This window comes from Rattus rattus, chromosome 13, assembly GCF_011064425.1.
Source record: "Rattus rattus isolate New Zealand chromosome 13, Rrattus_CSIRO_v1, whole genome shotgun sequence".
Classification (NCBI taxonomy): Eukaryota; Metazoa; Chordata; class Mammalia; order Rodentia; family Muridae; genus Rattus; species Rattus rattus.
In genome coordinates, this window is record NC_046166.1 from 7,345,602 (window position 1) to 7,360,724 (window position 15,123).

General features: G+C 44.5%; 1 protein-coding gene across 1 annotated transcript in view; it reads right to left on the reverse strand.

Annotated features, from left to right (window-relative positions):
• Nucleotides 1-15,123, reverse strand: part of Hacl1 (2-hydroxyacyl-CoA lyase 1) — a 38,141-nt gene that overhangs the window by 15,550 nt on the left and 7,468 nt on the right. The window contains exons 5-9 of the mRNA XM_032919110.1: nt 12,777-12,849; nt 8,997-9,074; nt 8,070-8,164; nt 4,859-4,971; nt 1,602-1,737 (exon numbers count right to left, since the gene is read on the reverse strand). Coding sequence (XP_032775001.1) covers nt 1,602-1,737; nt 4,859-4,971; nt 8,070-8,164; nt 8,997-9,074; nt 12,777-12,849 — 495 coding nt within the window. The remainder of the gene's footprint in view (nt 1-1,601; nt 1,738-4,858; nt 4,972-8,069; nt 8,165-8,996; nt 9,075-12,776; nt 12,850-15,123) is intronic.

The following is a 15,123-nucleotide window of genomic DNA, read 5'->3' on the forward strand; positions in this document are numbered from 1 at the left end:
TGCTGTGCAGGCATGAGAAGCCGAGTTCGGATCTGTGGCATGCACACAGGAGCTGACCACTATGCTACACATCTGTGTTGAGCACCGGGGGCAGGACAGGTGAATCCTGGGAACAGGTGCCTCGTCAAACAGGCAACTGCAGGTCCAGTGAGAGAGACGCTGCCTCAAAACTAAGGAGCACATGAAGGAGAGAGAAAGCGAAGATCAGCTTTGACATCCACATGTGCACGTGTGTGCATCACCCCAACACACACCCCATCTCACCTATGCATACACACAGGCACATGATGTGTTGCCAGTTTGTGTTGTTTTGAAGATAGGGTATTGCTTATTTAACTAACCCTGGCCTCTAACATGATCCTCCTCCCTGTCCCCTCAAATGCTGGGGTGACAGGTGTGTACCACTATGCCTGGATATGTTTTCTAGGAGCAGGTATTTATAAACATCACTCATATTCCAGAATTCCCCACCCACCCAAGACTCAGTATCACATAGCCCAGATTGGCTTCTGATTCTTTTTTTTTTTTTTTTTTTGGTTCTTTTTTTTGGAGCTGGGGACCGAACCCAGGGCCTTGCGCTTCCTAGGTAAGCGCTCTACCCCTGAGCTAAATCCCCAGCCCCTGGCTTCTGATTCTTGATGTAGGAGGATGACTTTGAACTTATGGTTTTCTTACTCCTATGACCTCGTGATAGGATTAGAGACACGTACCTCCATGCCTGATTCAGGAGTGCAAGACTTCACACCCTAGGTAAGTGCTCTCCTAAGAGAGCTACACCCTCACCCTAGAATTGCTTTCTAAAATACACCACGGATTTCCTAATGCACACATAATGGAGACCAGGCTGTGTGGTCACAAATTCTCAGTAACTTGCTCATCTAAATTCTGCTCCGTTGCTTTGTGAAAATTCCAAGGAGTCTGCAGGTGGCTGTATGTACAGATGCACACTAGGTGCCCGAAGGCGGGAACTGTGCTAGTGTGATTCCAGGTGGAGAAGTTTCACAAATACAGAAAAAGACAGAAACTGAGTAAGAGTCCAAACTCCCGAGTGAAGCCTGGAGGCACACACCCATCAAGGCTCCCAGTACTGTGCCCCGAGCCCTTCCATTTCTTCTGGTGAAGCCAAACTCATATTCATTCTGGGCTCTGCCACACCCTGTTCCCCACATCCTGTCCACCCCTTACCCCTCCCTCTCTTTCCTCTCAAATTCCTTCTCACAAAGTCACTCGAAGCCCTCCAGAGATCTTCCTTCCCAACTATATTCCTTCTCCCCTCCCTAGAGTTTCACTGTGCTGGCCACTAATCCTCCTGCCACCATATTTAGCTAAGAGAACCCTTGAAAGTAGCCAGAGGTAATGAGAGACTATGTTCAGGAGAACCGTGATACAAATAACTAAAGGGTTTCTTCTAAAACCACAGGGGCCAGGAAAAATAAGTAGTGTCTTTAAAAAATGGAAATGTTCAGAAAACAGGTATGTTCAAAATGACATGGGCTTTTTAGAACTCTTCTCTCAATTTATCAAGGTTGCAAAAAAAAAAAAAATTAATCCAGTGTAAAATCTGCCAAGCCATCGTACCTAAAACCCGAAACGCCACGCACCTGGATCTGGCCGCACCCACACAGTTTGGGTGGTTGTCAGGGACGACACCCTTCCCCATGGGAGTAGGTAAAAATGGCAGATTGCACAGCTCCACCAGTTTCCGGATGCTGTCCTCTGCATGGGAATAAGCAGCGCCTAGAATACATGCAGATCATGGGATGTCACGCTCTGTGCTCGGAACCTCAACCGCATCACAGGAATGTGCTTTCAGATCCCGAAGCCCCCTTCTGCGCAGAGCACCAGCTTGAAAGAGAAGTGGACGGTGGCAGTTGTTTGGAGGAACTACGTCTAAACCAAGAACTGTATCTACTCCCTGCTGCCGTCGCCTCCCTGCTCCCCGCTCTGGGCCTATTAAAGTACTACCCACAATTCCTGGGACACAGGTGGGTAGGGAAGACCTCTGCCCTGAGAAACAAAGACTGGAAACATTGCTCTACAAGTAAACCCCTTCTGCAGTCTGCTGTGCAGGGTGTGTGTGTGTGTGTGTGTGTGTGTGTGTGTGTGTGTGTGTGTGTGTGTGTGTGGTGTGTGTGTGGGGTGTGCGTGTGTGTGTGTGTGCATGTACTGTGTAGGATGTGGCTATAACAGGCTAGCCTAAGCAGTCTCATACCTGCTTTTACAACTATATGTTGCAGAATAAACCAAGCCCTCAATGACCCTGAAAACAACCGACTGTTTAGACATAGAGAATAATTTCATTTCTGAAGTCATCGTGACCACTACTGTCTTTAGTTACTTAATTTTTTATTCTTTAGAGCTAATAGCACACGATCCGTTTCTCTATGGAATCCTAGTAAGAAGTACAGTGTACATCCGGTTTCACTTCACACTCTGCACTAAGAGGCCATCTTAAGATTCTTTATTATGGATATGTGATGAAAAATTGTCTTTATTTCAGTCAGTAAGTCTTCTTTCTTTTGTTTTGTTTTGTTTTTTGGTTATTTTGTCTGTTTGTTTGTTTGTTTCTCTGTGCAGCCCTGGCTGTCCTAGAACTCGCTCTGTAGACCAGGCTGGCCTTGAACAGAGATCCGCCTGCCTCTGCCTCCCGAGTGCTAGGAAAGGTGGGCAGCACCACTGCCCGGCTCCAGACAATGTCCTTGCTCCCTCTCTTGTTTTCGTGTCTTTATTTATTCAGCCCTTTCCTCCTTCATGGCCTTCGCTGCCCTTGTCTATTGGAAAACTACTAATTTTCCATTGTCCAGCTATGGCGTCCTATCTCCTCTTGCACGTCACCTACAGAACCTCCCTTCCGGAACTGTCTCACTTCCCAGTATGCAGCGCACTCTAACAGGAGCTGTGAGGACGAGGAGGCAGCTCAGTCAGTAAGGTGCCCGTGGTGCCTGCATGAGGCTGAGTTTAAATGCAGGGCACACTTCTGTAACACTAGCACTGAGGGGAGGGGACAGGTGGATCCCAGGAGATCTCACCGGCCATGTTGTCTAGCCAAAAGGGGGAGTTCCAGGTTCAGTAAAAAATGCCAGAGGAAAACACCTGAAGTCAGCTTTCGGTATCCACATATGTACATACATAAAAATGTTCACACGCATACACCATACGCAAGAAATACAAAGAATTTAAAAGTGTACTCCTTTAATCCTAGCAGTCAGGAGCAGAGGCAGACAAAGCTCTGTGAGTTCAAAGCCCACCTGGTCTACACAGTGAGTTCTAGGACAGCCAGGACTGTCTCCAGCAAAACAAAACAAAATAAAACAAAACAGTAATAATAAAAACAATTAAGAGTTTACTAGCCCAGCATGGTGCACACCTTTAATCCCAACACTCAAGAGGCAGAGGCAGGTGGATCTCTGAGATTTTGATGCCAGTGTGGTCTATATGGTCAGCTCTAGGTCAGTGAAGACCATATTGAGACCGACCCTGCCTCAGACAACCAACAACCAGAGCACTGGCCTCCTATACCTGTTATGAGGTGCAGTTCCCTTTGGATGGAAATTACGATTTCACTGTATCCTTCATGAACTCTGCCACATTGTAAGCACTCGTCAATGAATGCTCCTCCAAGGAGGAATGAAGACTCAGCCCACCGAGTGCTTTCCACCCTCATTACTATTAATCACATCCTAGTTAGGTGGCCGCCATCCTTCACACGTCAGGTGATGAGGCTCCAAAGTGATTATCTGCCAGTCAAAAAAAATCAGTGCATCATACAAAGCACTGAGCGCAGCACTGAGGTTTCCTTCATTGCCTCCAGTGGGCTAGAAGCCAGGATTTAAAACCAAACGTCCTAGCCCCAAGGTGGGTCCTCAGCACCACCCTGGACTACAGCCTCAGCACCACCATCTTCTGTAAAACTCTCCTAAGCAGCTGAAATGGGTGAGCTTGCTCGCGGGCAATCCTAATGGTTCCAGGGGGGCAAGCAAGAACAGCAGCTGTATTCCAGCCAGCCATGAATCTGGGGTATATGTGAGCCTGAGGCTAACCTAGGCTACATAGGAGATCCCGTATCAGAAAAAGAACACAAAGGAAAGGAAAAACAACAATAATAAATATAAATATGTGTTGTATGACACCTAAGGGGTCAGCGATTGGAACACAGGACCAAAAGCCCTCCAGATATCCAAACCTTTTAATTTTCCTCTGGGACACCACCTTAAACCCTACCTATGGAAAAATCGTCACATAAGATTGTTTATCACAGTCGGCAAACAAACATTTGACAGCAAGTGTCAATGTGTATGCTTCAATGTTAAAATTGGGTTTAGGAAATAATTTAAAGAAACATATTTCTTCCAGGGGCGGTGGTGGTGTTTATACAGATCTTTAATCTGGAAACAAAGGTAGATGAATCCCGAGTTCGAGGCCAGCCTGGTCTACAGAGGGAGTTCCAGGAGAGCCAGGGCTACACAGAGAAAACCTGTCTCAAAAAACTAACGAAACAAACATACTGTAAACAGCTTACAAAAACACAAAGCTGCCTGTATAGCATGATCATAGTGTGTAAAATAAAGTACTAAGGCCAAGGCTGGGTCCCCAGATGGAGCGATCTCTTTTTTTCCTAAAAGTTTTGTATATTTTCCAAAATCTTTTGTAATGGAAAAAATACATTTACTTCTAAGTCAAGAAGTGAAACTTTTCTTCTAGAAGTGAGGTCTCTGGGTCACAGAGGGTAAGTTCTATGATTTGAAATCGGATGAAAAGACCACTTATCCCGATTACGAGCAGAGGGCACGTAACAGAGAGCAAGGAAGACGGTTTACGGTCAGCCTTCCCTCAGCCTGGGAGGTAGAGCTCCGACTACCTTTCCCGATGATGAGCAGGGGCTGCTTGGCGCTCCTAAGAACAGAGGCTGCCGCACACACAGCAGAGGTTTCTGCCAGGCTAAGTGGAGGTGGCATGCAGCACTCCTTGTACCTGGAAAGAAAAATGGTGTCATAATCTTTAAAAGAGGCTGTGGGGCTGGGAGATGGCTTAGCAAGCAAAGGCACTTGCCACCATGCCTGATGGCCTGGGGACCTGAGCTCAACCACTGGGCTGGTGAAAGGAGAGCGTGGAAAGCGAATGAACACACACACACACATGCACAAGCACGCACACACACGCATACACACATGCACGTATGCACATGCACACACACACGCACACACACGGACACACACACACACGGACACACACATGCACAGGCACACCCACACGTACATGCACGTGCACACACACAGGCACATGCACACATACACATGCGCACACACACGCACACACACATAAATGCTTTTGGCTGAGTTGTGGCTCACATCTCTCTAATCCCAGAACTCAGGAGGCAGAGGCAGGTGGGTCTCAGTAAGTTTGAGGCCAGCCTGGTCTATATAGTGAGTTCTAAGACAATCAGAGCTTAAAAAAAATGTTTGGGGGGCTGGATAGGTGGCTCAGTGGTTAAAGCACTGACTGCTACTCCAGAGGTCATTTCCCAGCAGCCACATGGTGGCTCATAAACATCCATAATGGAATCTGATGCCCTCTTCTGGAGTACGGTCATGCATGCAGAAATAGCACTCATACACATAAAATAAATACGTCTTTAAAAATAAAGAGGCTAGGGCTGGAGAGATAGCTCAGTGGTTAAGAGCACTGACTGCTCTTCCAGAGGTCCTGAGTTCAATTCCCAGCAACCACATGGTGGCTCGCAACCATCTGTAATGGGAACCGATGCCCTCTTCCGGTATGCATGAAGAGATCAACAGTGTATATGTGACATAAATAAATAATTTTAAAAAATTTAAAAAAAAGAAAAAAAAAGAGGCTAATTTTAAATTTTCTGACTGTGAAAATTTCAAATTTTTAAGGTAGAAAACAAATTAATACATTCTATATACTGGGCCATGCACGGTGATGCACACCTTTAATTCCAGCACTCAGGAGGCATAGGAAGGCAAATCTCTTTGAGTTTGAGGCCAACCTGGTCTATACAGATAGTCTGAGATACACAGACCCTACCTAAAAAGAAATGGCATAAACTCGGTAAAATTATGCAATGAGAACATCATTTTACCACATCTGTATCACTCACACACACATACACAGGTGCACAGAGCTCTCTCCCCCTTGAATCTTGAAATTCACAGCAGGAATCAGACCTTTTATTTTTAAAAGTTTGCAAATGCAACTCTAAACGATAAGGACCCACTTTTACACAACTATAAAGTCCTTATGACACATTAAGAGTTGTTCCTTAATATCAGGTAATAGCCAGCCAAATGGACAACTGGCAGAAAGAAAGTCTGGGCCAGGGGCACCCAGCAGGAATGTAGACGAGTGGTAGTTAGCATAGAAATGAGTGACTAGGTAAAGCTAGCTGCCATTTATTCTTGCGACTTTCAGAACACAAGGTGAGGTATTACTATTATCTCCTTCTCCAGGTTCCAGATGGCACATGGCAGAGATGGCCTGTACCAGTGTTCTGTCGCTGAGGTCCCTGCTGTCACCACCTCACCATTCCTGACTCCACTCACAAGTAAAATAAATTTGCACCACTAAAATAAAGTTAGTCAGGCATCACAACAGGCCTTACTAAGGACATTGTAACTCCAGAGTATCTCTGTATTGAAGTATCTGTGAAGGACAGCTCCTCGCAGTGACATATCATTCATTCTCACACAGAAAAATGGGAGGTTACAGATTTCTAACTTCCCTAAGGCTCACCATCCCTCATTCTCAGTATTATTGTGATGGCCATATTCAGGTAAGCACTCAGCTCTTGTGTTCTCAAAGGCGGAAATTACGCCAGGATACCGGATATCCTGACCACGGTCTGTAGCCATTAGAGAACCATTTCCATAACAGCAAGGCCCACAAGAGTCGATTTAAGAAATACTTTTAAAACAATGAGACACTGCTGGGTTGATGGCGCATGCCTTTAATCCCAGCACTTGGGAGGCAGAGGCACAAGGATCTCTGAGTTTGAGGCTAGCCTGGTCTACACGGCAAGTTCCAGGACAGTCAAGACTGCAGTGAGACACCGTCTCAAACACACACACACACACACACACACACACACACACACACACACACCAACAATGAAGCATGTTCTGGTGTTTAACAAGTAAACTATAGCAGGAATGGGACCTAAACAATGTGCATGAAGCTCAGGACAGCAGTGCACACCTGCAGCAGTGCACACCGGTAGTAGTACACACACCTGCAGCAGTGCACGCCTGCAATCCCAGTACGTGGGAAGTGAAGAGAGGATTGAGTCTGAGACCAGCCCAGACTATATAATCGATCCAGTCTCAAACCTCTGAAGACGAGGTTCACCACGCTGATTAAGAGCACTGTGGCTCTTCCAGGACCTGATTTGTCTTCCCAGCACCCACACGGCTTACAGCTGCCTGTAATTTCAGCTCCGAGATCTGACGTTTTCTCTGACCTCCACAGACACCCACACAAGCAGCATACAGCCACACGGACACACACACATATACACATAGATAGAATAGAATGAACATTTTAAAAAAAGAATTGTTTCTATACTTCTGGATCTTTCTAAAAATATTATAAGAGAAAGTGTATTTTATTCCTAAGACTAAAGAAGTATCACTTAGGGGATTGAGGGACCCCAGTAGCATCTTTATCAAAATGAATGATAGCGAGTGTGATTTTTTATACTTCTTTTACTCAGTGTCTAAGAAATACAAGTAGAGGACAAGCCTCAGAGCATCTTTTTTGGGATTAGCAGGCAGACACCTTTTCTGCTGAGCTTTTCAACAGAGGCTCCTGGGCAAATAACTGCAAGTGATGGATTCCAGGAATTAGATGTAGTAATGAATCCACAAACAGTTACCAGCTAAGACTATTTTAATGAAGAGAACTAAGCCTTTTGGCTGGGATTCAGTTTAGTTACAAAATCATCAAAAAATATTGAGACACTTGGAGATTAACTGATGAACTGCCAGCTAATTCTTTTTAAAGAGTTAAGTATGATAGCACAAAACTTAGGAGGAACTGTGACTGATTCTTACTTTATAGAAGTCGCGCTCTCCTGGAGGGTCACAAGATCTGCAGGAACGTCAATGTAACAAGCTCCCGGGCGACCATAGATACTGCTCCTCACTGCCTGTTTGTCACAAACAAAAGACTTTCAATGCTCAATTATCACATCTTCTTGAAATTAATTTAAATGGATAAAATGAACACTAATTTTTCTTGAGGTATTCTTAGTTGGAGAAAAAAGTTATAGTTAAAATAAAAATGTCCTTCATTGACTATATTTTGAAGGATATTTTCATCTTACAGAAGATAAAGAATTCCTGTGGGGCTCTGAAATGCATACTCTATCACACTTGAAGAATACCCATGAGGCCCTGCTTGGTTTACGTGGGAACACGGACTTTCCCCCACTTCTTAACCTTAATCACTTGGCAGAGATTTTAGACCATGACGATATGTGTCAAATCAACTGGTTTAGAAATAGCTCAAACTTAATTTCACGCAAAGCCCTTGCTAGCTAACACTAATTCACAGCATGCTATTTAATTAACTAAAAGAGAAAGATGTGCTTACATGCGGTAATCCCAATATCTTTGCAAATGCTGACACAATTACTACCCAGGACCTTGTTGTTCATCCATCTTTACTGTGCTTTAACTAAAACGATAATTTATGAAGCTAACATACAGGAGAAATGTTTTTCTAAAAATAACTTACTTTACCTCTGTTTCAATAATTAAATGTAATGGCAGTGAACATCAGAATGAAAATAGCTTTTTAACAATGTTATTTTCATATCTGGTATGTTCTCGTCTTTCCATTAAGAGCAGCAACAGCAGTGCTGGAGGTGTGGCTCTGTAGAGGCGCACGTGCTAGCCGTAGCGTACACGCGCTCAGCGTAGACGCGAGCCTGCATCCGTCCCGTCCCGTGCCGGAAGAGCCTTTCAGTAAGACGGTACCTTTTCAATAACAAAAGGAATGTGCTGAATGCTGCTTGGCCGGGCAGAGAACTTGGAATATAATCTGCAAGCTTCAACCTATACAGAAAATGAAAATTACTTAAAGTTAGCTCACCATATTATTGTTCTCGTAAAGGAAGACAAATGTTTAAGTCATTGCCGCTTACTATATTTAGAGGCGAGAGAAAACGAAATGTGGTTTTTGTTTTTATTTGTTTTTTTGAGATTACCTAAAAAAAAAAACAAAAAACAAACAAACAAAAAACCAAAAAAACCATTCAGATCACAATCAAATGTCTTCCTCAGGATAATTCTGGAAACAATTCAAAACAACACACTGTATTCAACTCTCGGGCTGGCAAAAATGAAGATAGCACACACCATGTACCACATCACAGAAGCACAGGCAGTCACTGACTGCTAAGGGAGCACAGGGAAGGCTCGCCCACGAGGCCCCGCTGCAAACATGCAAATCTGTCTGTTGCCTTGCTATGAGGAACACCGGAGTTGCAGGCTCTCCGACTCAGTGCCTCCGCGCGGTAATGGTCTCCGAAGTGCGAAGTGCGTGGAGAAACTTTCCCTCCATACTTTTAGTATGGAGTCTACAGAAAGGACGGCGGCCTCAGTCCCACAGGCTTGAGAGAGCCAATGTCATCCTTCGGGTGTCAGACGCTATGATCATGTCCTTCAGCTTTAAGAACTTACAATAAGTCTAAGATATTTGAATTTTGGGGTTGGGGATTTAGCTCAGTGGTAGAGCGCTTGCCTAGGAAGCGCAAGGCCCTGGGTTTGGTCCCCAGCTCCGGAAAAAAAGAACCAAAAAAAAAAAAAAAAAAGATATTTGAATTTTAAATCAAACTGTTTTAATTTTTAGTTTAAGCCAATAGACATTATTCCTTTTAGGAAGCTATACTTTAACAGCCGACATTAATTCTCTGTTCTTTGCTTCTTTTTTTTTTGGTTCTTTTTTTCGGAGCTGGGGACCGAACCCAGGGCCTTGCGCTTCCTAGGCAAGTGCTCTACCGCTGAGCTAAATCCCCAACCCCTGTTCTTTGCTTCTTATCAACATGATTATTGTAGTATCTTACTCTCAGTTCCTCCAGCTCCTTGTCTGCCTGCATGGCACCGGCTTCCCACCATGATGATAAGGGACTGAACCTCTGAAACTGTAAGCCAGCCCCAATTAAAGCTTTCCTTCGTAAGAGTTGTCGTGGTCATGGTGTCTCCTTACAGCAATGACACCCTAAGACTCAATGTATGTGGAGTGAGGAGGTAAGAAACACCACGTGGGTTCTGGGCTCTGGGCTTGAGGGCACGTACCCTACTCATTGTGCTATCCTCCCTGACCTACATTTTCTTTCTTTCTTTCTTCCTTTCTCTTTCTTTCTTCCTTCCTTTCTTTTCTTCCTTCCTTTTCTTTCTTCCTTTCTTTCTTTTTCTTTCTTCCTTCCTTTCTCTTTCTTTCTTTTTCTTTCTTTCCTTCTTTTCCTTCCTTCCTTCTTTTTTTTCTTTCTTTCCTTCTTTCCTTCCTTCTTTTTCTTCCTTCCTTCCTTTCTTTTTTTTTATTGTCATTTTGAGACAGGGTCTTGCCAACCTAAGATAGTATCAAATGTATGATCTCCCTGCCTTGGCCTCCTAACTGTTGGGAATATTGCTGTGTGCCAACACACCCAAATCTATCTCCAAATTTCCTTCCAATTATCAATTCTACTTTTCTGGATATATGGGCATCGCTTACATACCGTTGCTGTTACTTGATAATAAAGCAATAAACCTTTGTTTCCCAACAGTATAAAGGCATAATTTTCCACTAACGTACATAAAAGTGTATTTCCTATCATATAGAACTCTGTATGAGGCCTTGGGCGTGGGAGTGGGAAGGAACATGCACAGCTTCACTGCACTCTTGTGTCCCTTTCCAATCTGCATTCTGTGGCTATTTTTTTAGATTTATTTAATTCTGTGTGCGTGAGTGCTTTGCTCGAATATAGATATGCGTATCACGTATGTGTCTAGTGCCTGTGGAGATCAGAAGAGAAGGTCAGACCCCCTGGAACTGGAGTCACGAATGGTTGTGAGTCGATGTGTGGGTCCTGGGAACCAGCCCAGGTCTTCTGCAAGCACGAGTGCTCTTAACTGCTGAGCCGTCTCGTCAGTTCCCCCTGCGAATTATTTTTGGAGCTGCAACATTTTGTTGATGAATTTATTTTTTAACTTTTGAAATGCTTTTCTTTTCTCCTAAAATAAGAATAAATGTATACCAGATGTGATAATTTTGAAAAGATTTTTCTTTTAACTATTTCTGTAAAGTCCGAGGGATGCACCATTTTTACTCTTATATCTTTCTATGTCAAGGAATGGATTTCAGTTTACAAACCAGGATGATTTTGGAGGCACTGGAGAGAGGCCCAGCAGGTGATGGCACGCACTGCTCTTCCAGCGGGCCTGAGTTTGGTTTCCAGCACCCACATCGGGTAGCACCCACATCTGTAACTGCAGCCTCAGAGGTCTGACACCTTTGGTCTCCGCATTTACGGGCACAGACCCACATGAAGATAAACACAGACGCATAATTAAAAATAATAAAATAGATCTCCTTTAAGGGCTGGAGAAATGGCTCAGTGGTTAAAAGCACTCGCTGCCCTTCCAGAGAAACCGAACTAGATTCCCACCGCCCATATGGCAGACCACAGCCACCCATAACTCCAGTGCTAGGGGATCTGACGCCATCTTCTGGACTTCACAAGTACCATACACGCAGGGCACAGACATGCATGTGGCAAAGCACCCATATAAATAAATAAAATGAAAAATTCAAATCATGTCAATTTTGGTATATTTCTTTAGATGTTTTTTTTTAATTCAAATGTGTATTTGAGAGTGGTACCACAGGAGCTAGAAGGGTGCATCAGATTCCCCGAGAGCTGGAGTTGCAGATGGATGAGAGGTGCCGGGAGCTGTGCTCTCATCTCTGCAAGAGCAGTGTGAGCTCTCACTCGCTGACCCACCTCTCCAGCCCCTAAGCTCTTTCTTCGCACAACCTGATACGGTCTTATTCAGAAAACTACCTCACCCACTTGCAATTTTCCTTCTTTGTCTTTATTTTACAGATTAAAGTTTTTTTTATCATATTTGTTTAGCTCTGTAGTCTATGAGGTGTACGTGGTACACGTGGAGGTCAGAGACCAGCTTGTGAGAGTCAGTCTCTCTCCTCCTACCATGTGTGTTCTAGGGATAGAAGACTGGTGTTCAGGCTTGGAGGAAGGAGCCTTCACCCACGGAACCGTCTTGCCTGCAATACAGATTTGTACGTATGTATGTATGTATGTATGTATGTTTGTATGTATGTATGTATGTATGTGTGCATGCATGCATGTATTTTATAGATTTTTTTTAAGTTGAGTCTGTGCTGACACAAGCTACAGTCATTTGAGATGACTCCTCCGTCAGACTGCCTCTAGGCAAGTCTCTAGGGTGTTTCCGTGATTAATAACGGTTATAGGTGGGCCAGCATACAGGAGGGCAATGCCACCCCGGGGTGGGCAGTCCTGAGCTGTAGAAGACAGGCTGGGGAGCACTGAGCAGCAAGTCAGCAAGCAGCATTCCTCCCTGGCCTGTGCCTCAGGTCCTTCCTGACCTCTGGGTGATAAAAACAAACCTTTTCCTCCCCCAGCTGCTTTGGTCAGTGTGTTTCATCGCAGCGACAGAAACCCCAACTAAGATAGTGTTTTGCGTTAGTGGGACTTAAGGGTGGCTTGGACGTCAGCGGCAGGTGGATACCTGAGGAAACTCCTGGAAGGCTCCCATTGCTTCTTGATTCCTTTCAGAAGAACCACCAATCACAATCAAGGGCCTGAAACAGTAACGTTTTAGAAATGTTATTACACGTGAGAATATATGGGGGCTAGAGAGATGGCTCAGCAGTTGAGAGCACTGATTGTTCTTCCAGAGGACCCAGGTTCAAGTCCCAGCGCCCACATGGCAGCTCACAACTGTCCGTAACTCCAAGATCTGACACCCTCACACAGACACGCGGGCAGAACACCAATGCATGTAAAAAATAAAATAAAAAGAGACTATAGAAAGCATCCAGCAGTGTCCAGTGTACAACAAAGAATAACTGCGAGTGACTAAGACAGAGAACAGACAGAAAACTTCCCTGAAAAGCTAGAGGCTAAAGCAATCCAAGAAGCAAACTGATATGAGAAAGACTGTCCTCAAGTTCAGAAAAAATGAAAAATGTAAGGCAGAGATTCTCAGCCTGTGGTTGCGACCACTTTGGCGAACCTCTATTTCCAAAAATATTTACATTACAACTCATATCAGTAGCAAAATTACAGTTATGAAGTAGCAACAAAATTAATTTCATGGCTGGGGGTCACCACAGCACGAGGAACTGTATTGAGGGCCACGGTATTAGAAGGTGGGAACCGCCGACATATTTGCTTTTTCTTACATCGGCTTCTAGGCTTCCGGGCTGAGGGACAGGAAATGAATTTTATATCTTTACTGCTCCTGAGATGGGGAAAAGACATTTTCTATTTCCCTGTGAGTCTATTTGAAAAGGGAAAGATGAGTGAGAGTTCTATTCTGTGTCTTAATGCTTTTTTAAAAAAGCATAGTTAAAACTTAAAGTTATTTAAAAAAAACCCAAAACCCTAAGGTAGATTTAAAAAAAAAAAAAAAAAAGGCAAGGAAAGAAGACAGAACAAGGAGCTGGAAGGAGCACAGAGAAGGTCAGGCCTCGTGGATGAGGACCCTTGTTGCCAAGCCTGATGAAGTGCGTGTGAGCCTGGCGCCCAGAACCAACCTCTGTGGGTTATCCTCTGACCTTCACATGTCAGGTCCCGTGTGTGCACACATCACACAGAGAGACAGAGAGAGAGGGAGAGGGAGGGAGGGAGGGAGGGAGGGAGGGAGGGAGGGAGGGAAACAAGAAAGAAACTGTGCAAAGAATGAAAACGACACCCTTCACATTACAAAGAGACATTCTGAGTGGATTAGAACAGTGCGGTGGTTTGGCCCATAGACTCAGGTCTTGGCCACAGGGAGCAGCACTATTAGGAGGTGTGCCTTGTTGAAGGAAGTGTCACTATGGTGAGGACTTTGAGGTCTCAGATGCTCAAACTATACCCAGGATGATACATAGTCTCCTTCTGCTGCTTGCAGATCAAGATGTAGAACTAAGTCTCAGTTTCTTCATCCATGTCTGCCTGGATGCTGCCATGCTCCCACCATGATGATAATGGACTGAACCTCTGAAACTGTAAGCCAGCCCCAGTTAAATGTTTTCCCTATAAGCATTGCCATGGTCATGGTGTCTCTTCACAGCGATAAAATCCTAACCACGACAAACATAATCCCCTTCATCCTGATATTACTGGTAAAGTAGCTGAGAAAAGGTCAAAGGTAAGGCTGGAGAATCGGCATTAAGTAGCATATAAAGCAAATTTTAATATAAGAATATATAAATGTCTTACTAACCAGGCAGAACAAGATGAAGAATTAAACACGTCTATATACTGAGCTGGGGTGAAAAACAAGACAAAACAACAAAAACCAACCAAACTAACAACAGCAACAGCTCTTGGTTAGGTATGGTGGTACCGACTGAGGCAGGAGGATCACAAAGTCAAGGCCTGCTTGGGCTAAGGGATTCCAAGCCCGCCTTGGCCAACTTAATGAGATTCTGTCTCATACACACAAAAGCTTAGCTGAGCCTAGTGTCACATGCCTTTAGTCCCAACACTCGGGACACAGGCAGGCAGATCTCTTTAAGAACTCCAGACTTGCTTGGCTTGGTAATGCCTTGAATCCCAGTACAAGGGAGGCAGAGGCGGGTGGATCTCAAGGCTAGCCTGTCTACAAAGCAAGTTCCAGGACAACAGCAAGGGAGACACAGAGAAACCATGTCTAGAAAAAAGAGGAGGGAGAGGAGGAAGAGGAGGAAGAAGGGGAAGAGAAAGGGGAGGAAGAGGAAGGGGGAAGAGGAAGGGGAGGAGGAAGGGGAGGAAGAGGAAGAGTAGAAGTAGAAGTAGTAGTAGTAATTCCAGGGTAGCCTGATCCATATAACATAATGAGGCTCATTATGAGGTTAATTATTGGTTCAATAGTTAACCAATTTAAA